At 43.6% G+C, this 22493-nt stretch overlaps 1 protein-coding gene across 3 annotated transcripts in view; it reads right to left on the bottom strand.

The window, feature by feature from the left end:
• Window positions 1–6909: 6909 nt before the first annotated feature.
• The window catches only part of snx19a (sorting nexin 19a), a 35993-nt gene continuing 20409 nt past the window's right edge, over window positions 6910–22493 (bottom strand). For 2 of the 3 annotated variants that reach the window (XM_023990820.3, XM_023990821.3), the window contains exons 10-15: window positions 22282–22378; window positions 21953–22118; window positions 21415–21538; window positions 8319–8503; window positions 7733–7820; window positions 6910–7558 (exon numbers count right to left, since the gene is read on the bottom strand). In XM_023990820.3, coding sequence (XP_023846588.1) covers window positions 7429–7558; window positions 7733–7820; window positions 8319–8503; window positions 21415–21538; window positions 21953–22118; window positions 22282–22378 — 790 coding nt within the window. In that variant the 3' untranslated portion in view covers window positions 6910–7428. The other variant, XM_023990822.2, reaches the window with a different exon arrangement.

The following is a 22493-nucleotide window of genomic DNA, read 5'->3' as shown; positions in this document are numbered from 1 at the left end:
ACTGTTCCAAAGTTATGTCAAAACCAACATTGGATTAAACATAAGGAAAAATGCACTCACCTGAAAATTACTCTACCAGTGAAAGGTTTTCCTGCACAGAGGAAAATGCACACTCCTTACCATCCCTAGCTCAAGGTCGCTACCCTCTGTAAGGTCACCTCGCTAGTCGGCAGACAGTGCCTTATTGAGTGTCCACCTGAATCGCCACCACTCCAAGCTCTATGGGACACAGGCTCTCAGGTATCGGTCATTGATGAACGATGGAAAGAGGAATCTCTCCCAAACGCAAGGCTGAGAGATGTTTCAGAAATCCTGGACTCACCTGCTGATCTAAGGTTGACTGCAGCAAATGGGACTGAAATGCCGTACCTGGGATGGATTGAAACAACTTTTTCGGCTAGCCTCTGAAACTGACGAAACAAAGGAACTGATCATCCCAGTGCTGGTAATGAAAGGCTGTCACCTATCTCATCCCATCATAGGTTTCAATGTTATCGAGCACATCCTGACAATGACCGAAAGACTAAACGATACAGTACATAATAAAAACAGCTTTCCAAGCCTCAAAGAAACAAGGTGAGTGATTTTATACAGGCTGTTAGCGCAGAACAGACAGATGAATACGCAGTGAAAACCAAAGAAAGAGAAGGTTGCTGTACCAAAACACAGTAGCATTCAGATTGAGTGCCGTGTAGCTTCCCAGCCTTTCAAAGAGGACATGACAATGCTTTTCCAGCCAGACCTGAACCCGCAGTGGCCAGACGACCTTGAGTTCTTTGACACACTAGTCAGAGTCAGGAAAGGTGCTTTTCCAGTTATCAGGCTTGATGTCTCTAACCCCACTGACCACGACATTGCCCTGCTAGGACGCACAATAATCGGTACAGTACAAACCATTATGACTGTGTTACCTGCCAAGTCTTTGAAAAAACTGTCACCCCAGCCACAGTGAATCACACCAGCCTTCGAACCCCATGTTCTTGCTACTGAACAGTGGGATCCACCAGTAGGTTTAACTCACCTAACCGAAGAGCAGAGAGAGGTTGTTAGGCAAATGCTTAGAGAAGAGTGTCACTCCTTCTCCAGATCAGACAATGACACTGGCTGCATTGAACGATTGAAAATGACTATTTCTCTAAAGGACTCTGAACCAGTCAAGCGCACATACATGTCAGTGCCCAGGCCACTGTATCAGGAGATGAAGGTTACCTTTATGACCTCATAGCCCAGGGCTGGTTAGGAAGTCAAACTCTTCATATTCTTCACCTGTCGTGTGTGTTCGTAAGAAGGATGGGACCCTCCGATTGTGTATAGATTACAGAGACCTGACAGAAAGACACATCCCGACCGCCAGCCCATCCCTCGGGTCCAAGACATCATGGACAGTTTAGGTGGTAATTCCTGTTCTCCTCTTAGATCAGGGAAAGCTTATCACCAGGGTTCATCTCTGAAGAAAGCAGACCACTGACAGAATTTGTGACCCCTGTGGACTCTATGAGTGATACGGATGCCATTCGGCCTCATGAACGCTCCTGCAGCTTTTCAGCGGTGTATGGAGGAGTGTTTGGAAGGGCTCCGGGATGACATCTGCATTCCTTATCTGGATGACACGCTTGTTTTCAGTAAAACTTTCGACAGCCATGTGAATGATGTGCGAAAAGTTTTGCAGCGTCTCAGAGAGTATGCATTAAACTCAAACCAAGTAAGTGTGATCTCTTTAAACCCAGGTCCGTTATTTGGCAGAGTAGTGTCTGCAGAGGGCAGCCGAGTTGACCCAGCTGATTTTGAAGCAGTAAGAGCATTGAAAGAAATCAGCCAGACTGTGGGCCGCTCAGACAAATGCTTGGTTTACTCACTTACTACAGACAGTACATCAAAGACTTTTCTAGAGGGCCAGCTGCCTGCATGACCTCCTGAAAGCAATTCAAAGAAATTACCTGACCACCCACGGAAAACAAAAACAAAGAAACTAAGTCATGTGGTGCCCTCAAACAAGCCAATCCTGTGGACTGACCAGCATCAACAGGCTCTTGAACAGCTGATTGAGTGCTTGCTTCACCCACCAGTCTTAGGTTTCCCTGATTTCACTCAGCCATTTGTTGTACACACTGATGCGTCACACCAAGGCTTGGAGCAGTTCTTTACCAAAAGCAAGATGGAAGCTTAGGTCATTGCTTATGGCTCTCGAACCTTAACAGCAGCTGAGAGAACTATCACTACCACTCGGCAAGCTAGAATTTCTAGCTCTAAAATGGCAATCACTGATAAGTTCCATGATTATTTGTACTATGCTCCGTCCTTCACTGTATACAGCGATAACAACCCGCTCAGCTACATTCTGTCTACTGCGAAACTGAACGCAACCACTTCCAGGTGGGTTTCAGAATTGCTGATTTCCACTTCACAATAAAGTACAGGCCAGGCAGAGAGAACGGTGATGCAGATGCGTTGTCAAGGATGCCACTGGATGTAGAGTCACTGATGAGAGAATGTTCTGAGGAGCTTCCACCAGACACCATTGCCGCCACGATACAAGCAGTTGAGGTACAGAAAGAGGCTGTTGTACCTTGGTCACTTTCAGCTGCAGCTATGTCAGTGTCAGCTGAAGGTGAGACAACCACTGCAACAACCAGCTCGATCCCAAAAGATGGGATAAGAGAAGCACAAGAATCTGATCCGGTCATCCGTCCTGTGCTCATTTCAAACTGTCGGGTTTCAAACCGCCAGTTAAAGAGCAAAAGGAATTCAGTCCAAAGACAAAATGCCTATTCAGAGAATGGGACAAATGACAATAGACAGTGATGGCATTCTGTACAGAATCACTACAGCCGCAAGCAGTTAGTTCTACCAGAGCAGTACAAAGGTAAAGTGATGAAAGAGTTGCACAATAACATGGACACCAAGGTACTGACCGCACTGTATCACTAGTACGTGACCGCTTCTTCTGGCCATATATGCAATCTGACATCGAGCACTATGTGACTAAAACTTGTAGCTGTGTCAAGCAGAAAAAGCCGCACATCAAGCAAGAGCTCCTCTGACAAACATTGTGACAACACAGCCATTTGAACTGGTATGTATAGACTTCCTTCATCTCGACAGATGCAAAGGGGGATATGAGTACATCCTCGTGATTGTTGATCATTTTACACGTTTCACTCAAGCCTACGCCACCACATCAAAGTCAGGTAAAACTGCTGCAAATCTCATCTTCAATGACTTTGCCCTGAAGTTTGGTTCCCGTCCCGCATCCACCATGACCAAGGGGGAGAATTTGAAAATCAGTTGTTCCATCAGTTAAAGAAACTCAGTGGCATGGCGGGGTCCAGAACAACACCCTACCACCCGATGGGGAACGGTCAAGTGGAACGCATGAACAGAACATTGTTGCAAATGTTAAAGACACTAACTGAGACACAAAAGTCAAATTGGAAGGAGTCTCTGAACAAACTGGTTTATGCCTATAACTGCACCCGTTGCGAAGTGACTGGCTATTCACCATTTATCTTCTGTTTGGGAGATCACCCAGGCTTCCAGTTGATATGCTCTTTGGATTGTGCACAGAGGCAGGTTCCAGTAACCATCGAGACTACGTGGAGAACTGGAAACGAGGGATGGAAGAAGCATACGCCATTGCAAATGAAAATGCTCAGAAAGCCGCTGAAAGAAGTAAGAAGTACTATGACGCTAAAGTTAGGAGTTCAGTGCTACAGCCTGGCGAGCGAGTTCTGATTAAAAACCTGACACCAAGAGGAGGACCAGGCAAACTCCGTAACTATTGGGAAGATACAATTCAACAGTAGTGAGACAAATGGGTTCAGATCTGCCGATTTATGAATTGAGACAGAAAAGGGTAGGGACGCTCCAGGGTCCTGCACAGAAACCTGCTCATGTCCTGTGACCACTTACCTTTTGAGACACAACCAGAAATGACCAAGAATGACAAAAGTCAGAAAAAAAGGAGACATCAGCCTGCATCACATCCTCTAGATTCTGATGAAGACAGCGGGTGAATATGACCTTCATCATGAGCCGCTACAGGTTCCCACATCTCCTACAGTACCTGAGGAGAGGAATGCTGAACCAGCGAGAGGGTGGGAACACAGGCCCCACCAGTGAAACAACAGTTGCGGTGCCAGTCCCTGATACGCTACCAGCACAGCCTCTTGTTGAAAAGCGGCTGGAGAGACAACAACAGTTCAAGACCTGCCTGCTGAGGAGATGAACTTGCCTGCTGAACATTTGCGTGATGATCGTCCACCAATGCCTTTCCTTCATTAACTGATGCTGCTGAACCTGAGAACAGCCCACCAGCTGCCACAAAGAGAGAGACAGCCTCCAAGACGTATCACCTATGATCAGCTTGGTATCCCTTCCTGCTACAGTATCCAGCCACAGTTGTTCCCTACTCTCTACTCTGCACCAGGACTGGTTCCACGGCTGCCATCACTACAGCAATGTTACTTTCAGCTACCTTACATGTATGGCTTCAGCAAACATGAGGCTACAGAGTTGACATGTTTGACCATGGACTACTGACTGATTTCACAGACTGTCACAAGAGACAATTTGCAGACTATGCATTTAGATCATTAAAATTGATGGACTGTTGATCAATAGTATGAGAAAGGACTGTTTATGTTATACAGCTGGTCAACAGATATGGACTGTGAATAACTTGTTAGTTATATTTGAACTGTGACCCTTGACCTCTGCTCAAGTACTACCTTACAGAAGAGGATTTTCTAGGTCCAGTGCATACAGACTGTTGAAGAGACAATGTTGGTAATGTTGGGACAACATTTATTTTGTCGGGGAGAGTGTGACAGGTTAAAGGAAATACTAATAGCCTGTTATACATTAAAAAGTATTAGTAAATTCATAGTATGTGAGGATCTTAAAACATCTAAGGTTAAGAAGATCATGCATTCAGTATTAGTTGATAGATTGATAACATTTATATAATTCTGTTAAAATCCGTCAAGCATACAAAGGGTACGAATTGGTGAGGAATGTGTAAACGTTATGTTGATTACTTTATGTTGTCTTGGTAAAAGTGTTAATCTGTGATCTACTAAATGCTCTTAATCTATGAGCCTGAGATCGATTGCTCTGGTCTCCACTCAAGTTCACGGAGAATTCGCGGTCTTTTTCTCATTGCACTAAAGTTCCATGAGTAAACATTCCGTATCACGCTCTCGTGATTCTTTCTACCCTTTTTCAGGTACGTTATTGATGATTAAAAAGAGTAATTTAAATGTAATAACTTGCTAACATGTCAAGAGTGTTTAAGGTTTGTTTTAGTAACATATTGAGGAAGTTAGTTAAGTTTGCAGAGAGTAATATGAGCCGTGCTCGGTTGCAGCTAGCTTCGTACTGCTGGTGTACTGCTACGTAGCTGCCATTTTATGTCGATTGTGAATGTGCGTTAATAAGATATTTTGCGGCGTTATTTGTGTAAAGGTTTTTCAAACACTTTATTGCCTGTTGATAAATTGAGTTATGGTTTACTGAGTTAAAGCTTTGTGCTTGACAGTTATATTGAAAATAGTATTTGTTTCAGTGATGTACAGTGTATACTGTTATGATTTGAATAAGCCTTGTACCCTACAAACCTATCGTTCCTGTAGATCTGTTGTTCTGTAAAATGTGTTATTTATGTAAAATGATTGCACTAAACGTTCCATGAGTAAACATTCCGTATCACGCTCTCGTGATTCTTTCTACCCTTTTTCAGGGGTGTAACATGTGTACTGACATGTATGTGTAACTGATAGATGCACACACACGACATGTTAATGTTTTTAAATGTAGGTAAAATGATTTTGTCTGTAATGTATTTTTCGTTGTGTCGGTCCCCAGTAAGACTAGCTGTCTTCGGCTAATGAGGATCCTAATAAATCAAATAAATACTTGCATCCAAAGATGCTCCTTCGCAACTTACGCACTCCAAAAACATTACTTAGGGCTTCACATTCCATCTGTGCATAGTTACTTTCTGCTTTGTTCAATGTCCTCGGTCCGTAAGCGATCTGCTTCTCTTCACTGGAAGGCATGATATGGGACAACTGCTCCCACACCATAGGGTCTAGCACCACAAGCTAGTTGGATGGGTCGAAGTGTGTCAGGAGTGTTCCTTGGTTTTCTTGAATGCTTCCTCGCATTGTTTTGTCCATTTCCGTGTTTTGTCCTGACAAAGCAACTGATGCAGCAGCTTCAGCTTCYTTGCTAAGCTCGCGATAAAGCGTCCGTAGTGATTCAGTAACCCCAGGAACGAACGTAGTTGACTCACGTTCCTAGGAGCTGGGGCATCTAAGATAGCGTTGACCTTGGACGGAACCTTGTGAAATGAGAATGCAAAAGCAGAAAATAACATCATACCTACTGTAAAATGTGGTGGTGGATCTTTGATGTTATGGGGCTATTTGACTTCCATTGGTCCTGCCAACGACATCATGAACCTTACCCAGTACTAGGATATTTTTGCCAAAAACCTGGTTGCCTCTGCCAGGAGGCTGAAACTTGGCCGTAAGTGGATCTTCCAGCAAGACAATAACCATCCCCAAGCACACATCAAAATACACAAAGAAACGGTTAATTGGCCAGAAAGATCAACATTGTGCAATGGCCATATCAGTCTCCCGACATGAAACCCATTGAAAACCTGTGGTTTGAATTGAAGAGGGCAGTCCATAAGCGCAGACAAAATATATCAAGGATCTGCTGTGATCCTCGCAAGGTGAGGTATTGAATGGTATTGAAAACAGGGGTGTCAATGATTTCGACCCCCACCTTAAAATGTATATATTACTTATGAAACAAAATCTCTTTCTCTGAGCAATTGAATTAGTATAAAATAATATAATTTCCCAATTATTTACTTGCATAAAATATACAGTAGCTCAGTATTTTATTTATTTTATATAGTCATTTTTGCTCATCTTTATCAAGGGTATCAATAATTTCAGACCCCACTGTATATCTATTGATATCACAAATACTGCATTTTACATATAAATAAACACATAAAATAATTACTGCATATACTGTACATACATATTTACATAAATGTGTTTCTCTACACAAGCATCTAATTAAAACACAATATTAGCACAATCACCAACACAGTGCCTTCAGAATACATTCAATCAAGTGTCATCAGTCATTTTAGAGCGTTGCCTATAAAGTGTAAGGAGTTCATGAGCCCATTTCCCACCCCTCCTATCTCCCCAGCCCTTTTCCTCCTCCCAGCGTTCCTCGCCTCTCTTCTCTGACGTCATGAGAAGCTCCAGTAAAGCTCTGGTCCCATTCTGATGAACCCAGCAGGACCGTGGTTACCATAGTGATGAGCCAGCCAGGATGGGAGGGGGTAGAGGGTAGTAGATAGTGACAGGGGAGCAGAGAGAGGGGTTGTGTGTTGGTGTGTCGTCAAGCTGAAGCAGAAAGCCTCTCTTCGTCCCCAAAGAGACTGTGTAGTAGAGATCTCTGAAAGCCTTCCTCTGAAGACTCTGGAATCAGGAACTCCAACAGCAGGTCACATATACAGTAGATCAGGTGCCTGTAGAGTCACCCAGACACAGAGAGAGGGGAGAGGTTACCACAGGTCAGACTGAAGTTGACATGGATCAAACGCTCAATGTTTGGTCTGTATGTGACATTGACATTTTAGGTTGAACAAACCTACTGTACATGCACACCAACATGCTAAAGCCAGTGATGATAGGGGGCTCACCGGTTGATGTTAGGGTCCTGCAGAGACGCCAGTGCCATATCCCAGCTCACCCTGTACTTCTCAGAACCCAGCATGTCAGCAATCAGGTCTACACACACACACACACACACATTAAAATGGCAATAAGGGGCAGTACAATGACCTAATACACCCGTGGTTCCCATACAGGTAGCCTAGCGGGGCGGCAGGTAGCCTAGCGGGGCGGCAGGTAGCCTAGCGGGGCGGCAGGTAGCCTCACCCTGTAACTTCTCAGAACCCAGCATGTCAGCAATCAGGTCTACACACACACACACACACACACACACACATTAAAATGGCAATAAGGGTACAGTACAATGACCTAATACACCTGTGGTTCCCATACAGTAGCCTAGCGGGGCGGCAGGTAGCCCTAGCGGGGCGGCAGGTAGCCTAGCGGGGCGGCAGGTAGCCTAGCGGGGCGGCAGGTAGTAGTTGTGTAGGCAGTGCAGACACTGACCCGGTAGTAGCTGTGTGAGGCAGTGCAGACACTGACCCGGTAGTAGCTGTGTGAGGCAGTGCAGACACTGACCCGGTAGTAGCTGTGTGAGGCAGTGCAGACACTGACCTGGTAGTAGCTGTGTGAGGCAGTGCAGACACTGCTGCCTGGTCTCTTCTCTCTGGATGAGGCTGCGGTCAGGACGGGGCCCATCAGGGAGGACACCCCCGGGCCACACTGCCTCCTGCATCACCTGGAGGTAGATCACCCAGCAGGGAGCACTGGTCAGGTGGGCCATGCCCACGTCCAGCCACCTGGAGGGCAGGGATGGGGGTGAGGATAGACAAAAGCAACATGGAGGTCGGTAGACATATGTATACATGCACGTACATACACAATAGGGTGAGTCAAAAAGACAAGAGACGTGACATACACTGAGACACACGCATGCGCACACACACACATAAGAAAAAGACACAAAACAATTGAGGACAGAAAGGATATGCAGAAGTGCATGCATACGTACACACAGTGAGCGGATTGTACAGTACATTCTCAGGTTAGCGGTTTTCATGATCAATCTTCTGGAGGCAGCTCTGCAGAGTGGTCACTAGCTGGCAAAGTCATGTCATCAAATCTGATTTTATACCTAACCTTAACCCTAACACACTGCTAACCTGAATTCCTAACAGCTGATTCATGCTTGATCCGGCAATGCTGTCCGGAGGCTCCGTATGGAGGGTGTGACGCAATCGCGGAGCCTCGGGAAGCTTGTGGAAGCCAAATCGTGCTCCACACCACATCGCCGTGCTCTCCCAAACTTTGTAACAATGCAGAGGTCTCCGTGTTGCTCCGTATTGACATGATTGGTTGACGGTAGATGGGGCCGGGAGGTCCTGTATAAACACAAACTCACTTCCTTGACAACTTCCTTCACAACAGCTCTGCGAAGCGCAAGAAGTATGAAGGCCTTGACTCCTGCAGAGGCCGTATCACCATAAATGCTGTATGCGACGCCTTTCATCCTAATATTAAATTAAGACCAAAAATCTCATAATTTTGTTCATGAATTTACAGTATAGACAATTTGGACTTTGCAGCAAGCCTATCTTAAAACTTATCTGCGCTACGGATCCCTTTAGCGGGATCATTTTCCTAAACAACCGCTGAATTGCAGGGCGCAAAATATTACTAAAAATATGTATAATCATGCAATCACAAGTGAAATATACCAAAACACAGCTTAGCTTGTTGTTAATCCACCTATCGTGTCAGATTTTGAAAATATGCTTTGCAGCGAAAGCAATCCAAGCTTTTGTGAGTGTATCAATCAATGCTACAACAGCTAGCCCCAAATTAGCATGGTCACGAAGGTCAGAAAAGCAATAAAATGAATCGCTTACCTTTGATAATCTTCAGATGTTTGCACTCACGAGACTCCCAGTTACACAATAAATGTTATTTTTGTTCGATAAATATTACTTTTATAACAAAAAAACGCCATTTGGGTTGCGCGTTATGTTCAGAAAACCAAAGCCTTGTTCCGTTCGACGAAAATTCCAAAAAGTATCCGTAATGTTCGTAGAAACATGTCAAATGTTTTTCATAATCAATCCTCAGGTTGTTTTTAACAAACATAATCGATAATATTTAAACCGGACCGTAACCTATTCAATAAAAGAGAGAACCCTCTCGCGCGCAGGAACTATTCAAAGGACACCTGACTAGTTTTGAAATATCTCGCTCATTTTTCAAAATAAAAGCCTGAAACTATGTCTAATGCCTGGTCACAGCCTGAGGAAGCCATTGGAAAAGGAATCTGGTTGATATCCCTTTAAATGGAAGAAAGACGGGCAAGGAAACACAGATTTAAAAAAATAAAAAATCACTTCCGGTTTAGATTTCCTCAGGTTTTCGCCTGCAGAATCAGTTTTGTTATACTCACAGACAATATTTTGACCGTTTTGGAAACTTTGGAGTGTTTTCTATCCTAATCTGTAAATTATATGCATATTCTACGATCTGGACCTGAGAAATAGTCCGTTTACCTTGGGAACGTTATTTAAAAATATATATATATAATCTGACCTCTAGCGTCAACCCAGTCTGTATTGTTCTAGGTTGATCTAATTACGTGTTTAAACTGTTTAGACTTCCTGCTCTCGGGCTGTAAAACAAGCCTCTTATCCACAGTACTACAGCCTCCTGCTGCTCTTTGAGCTCTACTGGAAGAGGACGACGACAACTCTCCCTCCCTCCCTCCCTCTGTGTACTCTCTGTTTAGGCCCAAATAGCATTCTAGTTTGCTCAGTTTTTTTGATAATTCTTTCCAATGTGTCAAGTAATTATCTTTTTGTTTTCTCATGATTTGGTGGGGTCTAATTGTGTTGCTGTCCTGGGGCTCTGTGGAGTGTGTTTGTATTTGTGATCAGAGCCCCAGGACTAGCTTGCTTATGGGACTCTTCTCTAGGTTCATCTCTCTGTAGGTGATGGCTTTGTTATGGAAGGTTTGGAAATCGCTTCCTTTTAAGTGCTTGTAGAATTTAACGTCTCTTTTCTGGATTTTGATATTTAGCGGGTATCGGCCTAATTCTGCTCTGCATGCATTATTTGGTATTTTACGTTGTACACTGAGGATATTCTTGCAGAAATCTGCATGCAGAATCTCAATTTGGTGTTTGTCCCATTTTGTGAATTCTTGGATGGTGAGCGGACCCCAGACCTCACAACTATAAAGGGCAATGGGTTCTGTAACTGATTCAAGTATTTTTAGCCAGATCCTAATCGGTATGTCAAATTTTATGTTCCTTTTGATGGCATAGAATGCCCTTCTTGCCTTGTCTCTCAGATCMTTCACAGCTCTCGCTCTCTCTCCGCTCACTCTCTCTCGCTCACTCTCTCTCTCGCTCTCTCCGATCACTCTCTCTCACGCTCTCCGCTCACTCTCTCTCTCGCTCTTTCCGATCACTCTCTCTCGCGCTCTCCGCTCACTCTCTCTCACATCTTTTCTCTCGCTCATCTCCGCTCATCTCTCTGCTCTCCGCTCACTCTCTTCTCTCGCTCTCTCCGAATCACTTCTCTCTCTCTCCGATCACTCTCTCTCGCGCTCTCCGCTCACTCTCTCTCGTTCTCTCCGCTCACTCTCTCTCGTTCTCTCCGCTCACTCTCTCTCGCTCTTTCTCGCTTTCTCCGCTCACTCTCTCTCTCTATCTCCGCTCACTCTCTCTCCCTATCTCCGCTCACTCTCTCTCGCTCTCTCCGCTCTCACTGAACGGGGAGGGGGACATAAAGCTAGCAGGCTCAGTGACATAATGCCCATGGCATTCTAATATGGGCCATCGTACGTACACTATGTAATGTTGTGTGTTTGAATGACTGTGTATCTCTACGGCAATCCATACGTGTGTGTCTAAATGACTGTGTATCTCTATGGCAGGTGGTCTGTGTAGTATGGAAGGATTGTCTATAGGCACATGGCTTGCAATGGGGCATAATGACACACTCAATACAGCCTGCTGGTCCATGGCTGTATAAACCTGTGTAAATATGTGATGCATGGTAAAAGGCACACTTTGGATTATCTTAATTCTGGCACACTTTAGGAGAATGTTCTGAGCACAGAGGGCTATACCATCCATACTAAGTTTATGGAGGACTATTTTTACAGTTTCTGAATCTTTTTTATACAGTTTATCGATGAATAGGATCCTGTCCTGATTGATAACGTGTCAGTGACCCTTTGCCCTCGTCTGCAGTATTGATCTGATGGCTGGGCTGAATCATGAGTGCTGCTCTTGTCATCTGTCTGAGCATGCACGCTTTCTGCCCAGAATCAGATGAGATTGCTAGGAGTGCTTTGCATGACTGTGCTCTACAGTATGTCCAAGCCAACAACACAGGACTACACAACTGGAGGCCCCAAGTTTTAATGCGTTTTGATCTATCATAAGTCACTTGTTGCCAATCATATTTATTAAAAGAATCTGTCTGGTCCCCAGACACATAAAACCTAATTTATCTTTAAGAAGATGCAGTCATGTAAGCATGTTTTTAAGATGTCTTTCTTTACAAATAGCGATCTGAGAATAAATATCCCCATAACGCATTTTACAAGAAATCTGCCAATATATTGTATATCAGCCAACTGAATAGAACATAAGAACCCCAAGAATCCCTTGTGCTGTAGTCTATTCATTTCAACAGCATAATTCAGATAAGAAAAGATTCCTTAAAATATTCCGATGATGGTGAAATGCTTCATAATGTTAGGATATGCTGCCTAGCAACAAATACCATTCTCTTTAAGATGCTGTTTTTTATACCACATATTGCACAATTTGTACACAGAAATACTTTTCATGACAACATAGTGTTTCCACAAACTGTTAAAATGAAGTGAGCAACATTCAAACTAGTGGCAACTGAGCTGCCACCAACTTTTAACAGGGCACATCCATTTGGCCATACAGGTGAAGGTGTTCACATTACAGTCAGTTTGTATCTCTGATAATACGGCTATGTGGTTCAAATTGCTGTGGTTCTAATCTCTCATGGAAAAATTCTGCGTGTAAACCGATGCACAGAAAAAGAGCAGCAGTAGTTCTGGTGTTTGCGTTTTTCATCTCTGGTTATTTGAACAAATCATTTTGCAGGTGTTAGCATCTTTCGAATTTCGGAAGGGGACGGAACATTGGGCCGTAACTTACAAAGAGAAAGGGGGGAGCTCCTCATTCCGGTTCCACTCTTTGTTCTAGCATTTCTTGATATCTTCTCTTTACATGTATGGACACAGAACTTAATCGAGCAGCTGACCAATTACATGAGACTTTAGTTCTGGGTTAACCAAGATTACTTTGGGTGGAAGGCTGTCTACAGCCAGGATGACTACAAGTAGATACCAGATGTTAATGTCTCGGTGATGTCTTCATAATTACACAATTTGTAAACAAAAAGGTACTTTTCATGATAATGTCCTTCCGCGCATCTATTTGCACAGGTAAAGGTGTTTACTGTCATTGCATCTGTCTGATAATACTATACAGACTCTGTGGTTGAGACAGTCTGCAGGATGACTACTACTAGGAAATGTCTCTGTGCCGTCTCATCTCTCCCCTGCCTCTCTCCCCCCACTGGTTGTGTGAAAAGACACACCTCGGCAGCTCATCATCCCCAGGACAGTCGGGACTTTCCCAGCAGCACTGTGTCTGGTCTGGCCTGGAGGTGAAATCTAGCCCCATTGTCGGGCTTCTGGCTTGTATGAACTGGACGGACTCCTCTCACTCGAGAATGGGTTGGGCAGATAGAGAGACACAGCCCAGGCATCCCGTCTGTTGAAAGTACCTTGAAAATTCCAAGCCACCTGTGGGCCAGCCCCTTGTGTGCAGTGCCCTTTGACACCTAAGGGTTGCACCAGTGATAACGCAGGGGCCTGATGTAAGAGTGAATCGAATGGAGCCCTGCTCTGCTCTGCATTCAGCATTATGAACCCAACCCAACCCCATGGCTGACCTAAACCACCTGCTCATCTCACACCCAAATGCAATGGCCTGGTCTCTGATGTCATATCCTGTGACAGACCCCAGTGAAGTGGTGCAACAAATATATTAATATTTTGTCATATTTTTACATTTGAGTCATTTAGGAGACACTCTTTTCCAGAGCAATTAGGGTTTAGTGACTTGCTCAAGGGCACCGACAGATTTTTCACCTAGTCGGCTCGGGGACTCGAACCAACACCTTTTGGTTACTGGCCCAACACGCTTAACCGCTAGGGCCAGCATATGGCTAGGACTAGGTCTAAGGCATGGAATATAAGATTCTGACATAAAAGCAATGGAAATTGCAAGGGTAATGCTTTATATGCCATTCAATATTAAATATCAAGTCATTTCATTCTGAAACTCCAAACCTTCCTCAATGTTCTGTGGCCATACTTCTACAGATGTGTGCTGCCTCCTAGAGGTAGAAAGTGACATTGCGACAGGAACTTTATGGATCCCAGTGCAGGTACTGCAGACTGTAGTCTGTACCTGATTGATTGATGAATGATATAATTTATTTAAGTGTCATACACCTACTGGTGCAAGGCCCACATGGGKCACCACAGAACAAAATAACATTTGACAAATGAAATGCATACAATAATCATGGCCAGTACAGCGACCATCYAGCCACACTACACAAACAGTACATTTCTCCTTCTCCTCCAGGCATTATGAAAAAACTCAGCCATCTCAAACACGCCCTGTCTGGAAAAAAAATTCTAGCCTCTGTTCATCCTGTAACCGGAATACTTCAGGGTTATCACAAATAGTTTTTTCTTCAGACAGTCATACAGAGGYCAATAAAACCTCTAAATGGATTTAGTTTTCGATTTCCCCGAGATCACATAGTAGGCAAATTCTCTCCTCTTCAGACACTCTGTTAAATCTACCCGTATAAATAGCCAGAGGGAGGGTGCTGGATCAGAGTTGTCCACAAACTGACTTTTTGTTAGAATCAGGTAAGCATATGGTTCAGGGCTGTAGTTATTTTTGATAAGAGTGTACGTTCTAAGTTTAGGTTTAAACCAAACATCAACTGCCCATTTTTCCTTGTGGATCAGAAAAGGCTTGTCCTTGATTTGGTTAACACCACATGGCCATTTGTTCCTGGATATATACTGCAAATCAGTTTCACAAAAAATAGATAACAATTATCTAGCCCACAGATAGTTATGAGTAAGGTCCCACCTTGTTTTGGGATTATGTGTCTGTTTCATAGATGTAACATGTCACCTTTTTGCCTAACCACACATGGTTCTCAACCCCTATCACAGATGGCCAGGTTTYGAGTCAGTTTGTGCACACCAAGAAAGCAGRGGATTGCTCTGTTTTGAACATTGTTACAATTAGTACCCACTTTGGAACCCCACACCCCAGTAGCATAGTCCATCACTGGACACACACAAAATGTATACGGCCGAGAATAAGCACGGACCCTAAGTCTCTGCCTGCAGAATCTGCCTGTGATCTGATGCCATCTTCAAAGGTCATGTGCTCATCCAGAGTGAAACCAAGGTATTTATAGAGCCCAGTGTAGAATAATGGGGTTGTACCAAAACAAAYGTTATGTGCACTTCGCTGCACGCCCTTCTTTCTGAAATTAACAATCTGGGTCCTCTCCTGATTTATCGCTAGTCTCCAGTTAGCACACCATAAACTAACAATATTCAACATATTCTGGGGGTCATCTTCGGTCCCGGTAAGGAGAACTACTTCATCAGCATATACAACAAGATCCCAGGAATATATCCGCAACTTTAACACCAAGTTTAGCATGTTTGATTTGTAGGGCTAAATCATTAACATGTAGTGGGAAATAAGTGGGCGAGAGTACGTCTCCCTGTTTTACACCGTAAGGGGTTGGAGACCCGCCAGTCCTGAGGTCATTGACCTAAACACAGGCAACTGAAGGCCGATAAAGAGCTTTGATGGTATCATAGAATCTTCCGTTAATTCCCATTTTAATGAGTCTAAAAGCAAGAAGGTCTCTATTCACCCAATTAAAAGCCTTCTGAAAACCAATAAAACAGGCAAAAGTTGTCTCTCTCTCTTGAATTCTAGCCAGGATCACTGTGGAGACAGTATAGATATGGTCTATACACGCCCTGGCTTTCCAAAAGCCATTTTGTTCATCAGCAAGCTGACCAGACAGTTTTAGGTACAGCTGCTATGAACAATCACTGGCTTCCTGCTTCCAGCCAAGGTAGAAATAGGCTATATCCGAAATGGCACCCTATTCACTACGACCTACATAGTTCACTATTTTTGACAAGGGCCCTTTGGGGAATAAGGTGCAATTTCAGACCCAGTCATAGTGTAGCTTCTGGCCGAGCTAACAGGCCTCAGCTCTTCCGTCAGCATACTGATTCTCCAAGCCTGGGCTGCCTGGGACACAGGAACCTTCCACGAGCTGATTAAAATGTGGACGCCATTCAGGAATCACTCACTTACTGAGAAACGGGCTCGTTGCTGCTAACAAAGGACAACTGCCCAAAAGTAGTCAACAAGACAGGACCATACTGCAGGCATTGTGCCCTCGGTGATGCGTTGGGCTGACTGCACCTCCCTCTGGAGAGCCATGCGGTTTTGGTTACCATACCAGGCGGTGATGCAGCCTAACAGAATGCTCCCGATGGTGCATCTGTAGAAGTTCGTGAGGGTCTTAAGGGCTATGCCAAATTTCTTCTGCCTCCTGAGGTTGAAGAGGTGCTGTTGTGCCTTGTTCAACACGGTGTCAGTGTGGTGGGACCATTTCATGTCCTTGGTGATGTGCACATCAAAGAATTTGAAGCTTTTGACCCTCTCCACTGCGACCCCACCGATGTGGATAGGGGCATGCTCTCTCTGCTGTCTAGTGTAGTTCATGATCAGCTCCTTAATTTCTTTTAAGTTGAGGGAGAGGTTATTTTCCCGTCACCACTCCTCCAGAGCTCTAACCTCCTCCCTGTACGCTGTCTCGTTGTTGTTGGTGATCAGGCCTACCATTGTTGTGTCGTCAGCATTCTTGATTCTCTCTGTCTCTCGGTCTCTCTCTACATCACCATTTGGCCAAATGGTGGTATTGTGCCTTGACCACCATACCTGACTGGCTTGACAGCCCAGTTCAGACAGAGGGCATGGTGAAGAGGTTCTGTAACCTAAAATGGTAGCAACCTGTCTACTTGTCTAGTTTGTGTGTGTGTGTGTGTGTTGAACAGCTATCACGAGCCGGCCACCGCCCGATACTCTGCCCAGCACCTCAGAGACTGCTGCCCTATGTATAGAGAGACATTGGTCACTTTAACAATGTTTACATACTGTTTTACCCACTTTATATGTACATACTGTATTCTCGTCATAGCTCATCCTGTATAACTACTGCTGTACAGACCTTTTCTATTCATATACTGTCCATACACACACCATTTATATATATTTATATTACGGACTCTGCTATTGCTCTTTCTGATATTGCTTGTCCTGAAATGTATTTTTTGGGGGATTATGTGTGTATTTTTATTGTATTGCTAGATATAATTGCACTGTTGGAGCTAGAAACATACTGTAAGCATTTTGTTGCCTGCAATAATGTGGGTGCCCACGAGATTTGGTTCTGGGTCCTGGGATTACATAAAATAATGAACATGAACTATGAGCTGCATTTCACATCTCAGGGTTACATTAGTTTCAGAATCAAATATTTCAAGTTAGAGGTCATACTGAAAAGGTTTTAGGCATCTTTCATCCTGAAAGATCTTTCATCCTATCATTATCATCTTCAAATTAGCAAAGCACCACCACATTCTGATCGAGTCTGACTGACTACCTTCGTGGACAGACCTAATCAACTGCCATGTTATCCCTCTCCAATATAAGGTCTTCCCAAGTCATTTTAGGTCAAATATTTATGTAAATGTTTTCACATGTCAACTTCCTCTGCATGTCTAAATCTTTTAACGTGTCATGCTGTTGTTTCCGTGTGTCTGGCCAAATAAAGTATTGGCTTGTTAAAAAGACTATTGGAGGGGGCTGGGTGCATACTCTTTCCATATCACTGACAACATCCAGTTCCCCAGACTTCGACGTCAATCGCTGGATGCTGAGATAGTAAATTCACAGGAAAGATATGGCCAAGGATTACTGCGATTCTTGCAAAATGGCTATACAATAACTACATGGCATACGGGTGTCTAGATTAGAGCGTTTCATTTTTTCACCGTTTTGTCGTGGAACCATTGATCAACTGTCTTGCTTGTTATAAGAGTTGAATCTATTGCAAACACAGAACGCTGCAATACAAGTGCTCTTAGTTCAGATGAATCTAGATATAAACTCAAAAGTGAACAAGGATTGGACAAAAACAATACGACAAGTAATACTTCATTTAAAGAAAGGTCATGAAGACAAGTCCATATTTGGGTACATGCAGAGCCTTTGTCTGATAAAGGCAGAGCCTGTCTGTCTGTGCTTACTTGAATGGCTACAAAACGCATCTAATGACAGATTATCCTAGGAATGTGACTCAATGTTGCACTTGTAGCTGTGTACATGATCAGATCTATCTGTCAATAACTCTTGTCTCACATCCATGGTGCTGATATTGTTCTTCCCTCCTGCCAAAGTGCATTACAGAAATGACTGACACAATGTGGTCATTCATTTAAAGGAGTGCAGAGCAGAGCTGGAAGTAGACACACTTCATGAGCCAGTCCCATCTCATCCAACCAGACCGGAGTTCAAATAATATTTTAAATAATTTAAAATACTTTCTCTGTCCTTGATTGAGCTTATCTGGCACAATGGAACCAATAGAATAGTCCTAAAAGTCCAAACCCTGCCCACCTGCCACTAGGCAACATTCTTTTTTTTWATGTACAGTATTTGAATGATTTCAAATAGTATTTAAACCCAGGTCTGGTCCAATCCCAACCAACCACTGGGCAGAGCTGGGTAAAGTAGAGCACCAATCCAGATCACTGCCCAGACATCATTTTATAGACAGAAGTTAGCTACACTCAAGGCTTTTTTAAGGTCCAATGCAGCCATTTGTATCTCAATATCAAATCCTTTCTGGGTAACAATTAAGTACCTTACTCTTTTCAATTAAAATGGTAATAATAATAAACAAATAGCTTCTTAGCAAAGTGCAATTTCTCAAGCAAGACTTTTGCTAGAACTGTCTGGAAGTGGTCTGAGTGGGGAGGGGAAAACTGAAAACAAGCTGTTAATGGCAGAGAACTTTTGAACTGTCTTTCTTATTGGTCTGTTAACACATTTTAGGCCAAAGCTCCATCCCATCAAAGCAGGCTGAAATTTCAGCCTCTTACACTAAAAGGGCAACCATCATAATTTTGACAATTTCAGAGATTTATTCTAACCACATATTGAGAAAATATATATAAAACCCAGAAAAATCGACATTTTCACTGCACTGGGCCTTTTAAGCTCCGTCATCAACTATACTACTACCAATTACTGGCCATAGCAACAGATTTTCTGTTCTCCTACGTACCCCAGACAGGTTAAAGCACAACATCATTTTTGTATAATTATTCTACTAAACTAGGCAGGGTAGACTAGTGGTTAGAGCGTTGGACTAGTAATCGAAAGGTTGCAAGTTCAAATCCCCGAGCTGACAAGGTACAAATCTGTCGTTCTGCCCCTGAACAGGCAGTTAACCCACTGTTCCTAGGCCGTCATTGAAAATAAGAATTTGTTCTTAACTGACTTGCCTAGTTAAATAAAGGTAAAAAAAATAAAAAATTCTACTAAACAATGAACAGTTCTATGAACAGTGAACAGGCCTGAATACTAAGACTGACGGTCTACTAAACTAATCTCAACAGTCAATACAGGTTTTTTCCCCTCCAGACATGAAAGGAAATGGTATTTCATAACAGCATTTAACATAGCCAAGTTATAGAGAAAAATAATCCCTTTCTGAATGAACAGCCTTTTGAAATTATTAATCAAATCCATATTACAAAAAATGTGTTTTTGGAGCGAAACTAGGACACTTATATCAATCATTATTCGACTGATGAAAAACCCTCTTACTTAATACCTCAGCAAACCATTCCTGGAAATACAAAGAGAACAAAATGTCTGGATGTTCTGCTGAAGACCTGTCAAGATCCACAGAGCGGTAGGAACCCTCCCCACACTACACCCATCTCCTAGCCCAGGGGTTCCCGTTCACTCAGGTCCCCCTTCCAGCATTGGGGAACATCCCGCGCCTACGCGCGCCACATCTATTTCTATGTCTATTAAGCTGTTCACACCCCTCTTGTTTGTGGAGAGAACATTTTGCAGGTTTAAAGCATTTTTTGTTGTTGCAGTTCTATACATTTAGCCATTTCTAATGTGTATTCATGTGATAATTGAGTGACTCAAACAATTACACCAAAATCTATGGGCTAACAAACCTAGCTAAAAAACTGACCCGCGCCCCTCCCCCTGCACCCCCCAGTTTGGGAACCACTCCTCTAAGGTATGCAATGACTGACATGACAAGAGGAAAACTGACGATACACTTCCCAATTTAGAAATGGCACTTTATGCCTTCTACTATTCATACTTTCAAGAGTAAGTTGAAAACCACTGTCCTAGCTAACTAGCTAACCTAAATGACTGTATGGATCAAATAGTGTTCTTGCCACAATCTAACCAAAATGTGTACTTATTACAGGGGTCATATGAAGTATGAGGTACCACATCTGACTAGGGAAGTCTTGCTCCTGACAGTGTAAAGTTGATTCTGTGACAGAAGATGCAATGGGTTGAAGTGCCCTGAATTACTAAGCAAACTGACTGACAACCCCATATGTACAAGATGAGTGATTTGTTTCTTCTAGCTGCTAGTGGAGCAAAGGGCCACGCGCAATATAAAAGATGAGTATGAAGGACCAACTGTTCTTTACTGTTGAAGTCTATGTTCTAGTCTATGATGAGGGAGTGGTATGGTCTGCTTCCCTGTTCTAGTCTATGATGAGGAAGTGGTATGGTCTGCTTCCCTGTTCTAGTCTATGATGAGGAAGTGTATGGTCTGCTTCCCTGTATCTAGTCTATGATGAGGAGTGGTATGTCTTGCTTCCCTGTTCTAGTCTATGATGAGAAGTGGTATGGTCTGCTTCCCTGTTTAGTCTATGATGAGGAAGTGGTATGGTCTGCTTCCTGTTCTAGTCTATGATGAGGAAATGGTTATGGTCTGCTTCCCTGTTCTAGTCTATGATGAGGAGTGGTATGGTCTGCTTCCCTGTTCTAGTCTATGTGAGGAAGTGTATGGTCTGCTTCCCTGTTCTAGTCTATGATGGGAAGTGGTATGGTCTGCTTTCCGTTCTAGTTCTGATGAGGAATGGTATGGTCTGCTTCCCTGTTCTAGTCTATGATGAGGAAGTGGTATGGTCTGCTTTCCTGTTCTTAGTCTATGATGAGAAGGTGGTATGGTCTGCTTCCCTGTTCTAGTGCTATGATGAGTAGTGGTATGGTCTGCTTCCTGTTTCTACTCTATGATGAGGAAGTGGTATGGTCTGCTTCCCTGTTCTAGTCTATGATGAGGGAGTGGTATGGTCTGCTTCCCTGTTCTAGTCTATGATGAGGGAGTGGTATGGTCTGCTTCCCTGTTCTAGTCTATGACGAGGGAGTGGTATGGTCTGCTTCCCTGTTCTAGTCTATGAAGATGACGGTATGATATGGTGTGATACCTCTCAATGAAGGTGCCAAACAGCAGTCTGATGGTCTTCTGTATGTTCTCAGTGCACAGCCAGCTCCACTGGTCCTTCATCAGCAGACACAGGATGCTCAGAGCTACGTCTGCCACGGCCGTGTCTGCACGAACACACATCACAGTCAGATTCACACATATAAGCACGCACGCACGCAACAGAATACAAAACCTGAACTTGACGAAGATACAAATACTGGGAGATGATTCTGGAACACGAATAACAGAAAGGCAAACAGAGCCAGATAGCCTCAGACAGATAGTCAACACCGTTTCCTCAAAACAGTGGTGTGGTTCTGGCCTACAGAGGCTGTGCAAGGTTACTACCACCCGCTGGCCATTACTGAGTGGAGCATGCTCATAGATGATCTCATTTGGAAAGTTTATAATTATAATAATAATGTCTGTTTTTGCACTGAGACGGTCCTTAGATATTCAGTCAACTGTATGACGGTCCTTCATGTCAGAGAATAATAGGTTGATAACGCAAGCCCGTGTAGACGTTAGAAAAAGTGTACCTGTCCCCCGAGGTTTTCTCTCCCGACCCCCACCTCCCTTCCTGTCTTTGCCAGGTAGCACGCTGAACCTCCTCTCGTCAGCCTCCTTCTCCTGGGGAGCATAGAGCAGAGCCTCCTGGTCCTTTATAAAGCCCTCCAGACCAGACAGGGACAGGCCATGGAACACCTGCAGAAACAGACCAGGGCACAGGAATGAATGAGTGAATTAATGGATGGATGGATGGGCGGGTTGAGTGAGTGAGTGCACTCAAACAGACAGTTAGATGACATTAATATTAAATGATTATTCATTGATAATCATTGATATGAAACTTCCATGGTTAACTTACAGTGCTCCCTTCATTGAAGCAGTATATGACTTTGGGCTGGATTTCAGGTATATTGAGAGTAGGGGCGACTTTACTGGAGAACCTCAGCCGGACAGACCTGACACAACAAGCAACAATTAACAACCACATTACACAAAACTAGATAGTTTGACTTTAATGTCATATAAGCAGTTACGAAGAACACATTTTTTTCCTAAAGCAGCTTTCAATTT

The sequence above is a fragment of the Salvelinus sp. IW2-2015 genome, linkage group LG7 (genome assembly GCF_002910315.2).
Source record: "Salvelinus sp. IW2-2015 linkage group LG7, ASM291031v2, whole genome shotgun sequence".
NCBI lineage: Eukaryota > Metazoa > Chordata > Actinopteri > Salmoniformes > Salmonidae > Salvelinus > Salvelinus sp. IW2-2015.
This window is presented reverse-complemented; position numbering and strand designations above follow the sequence as displayed.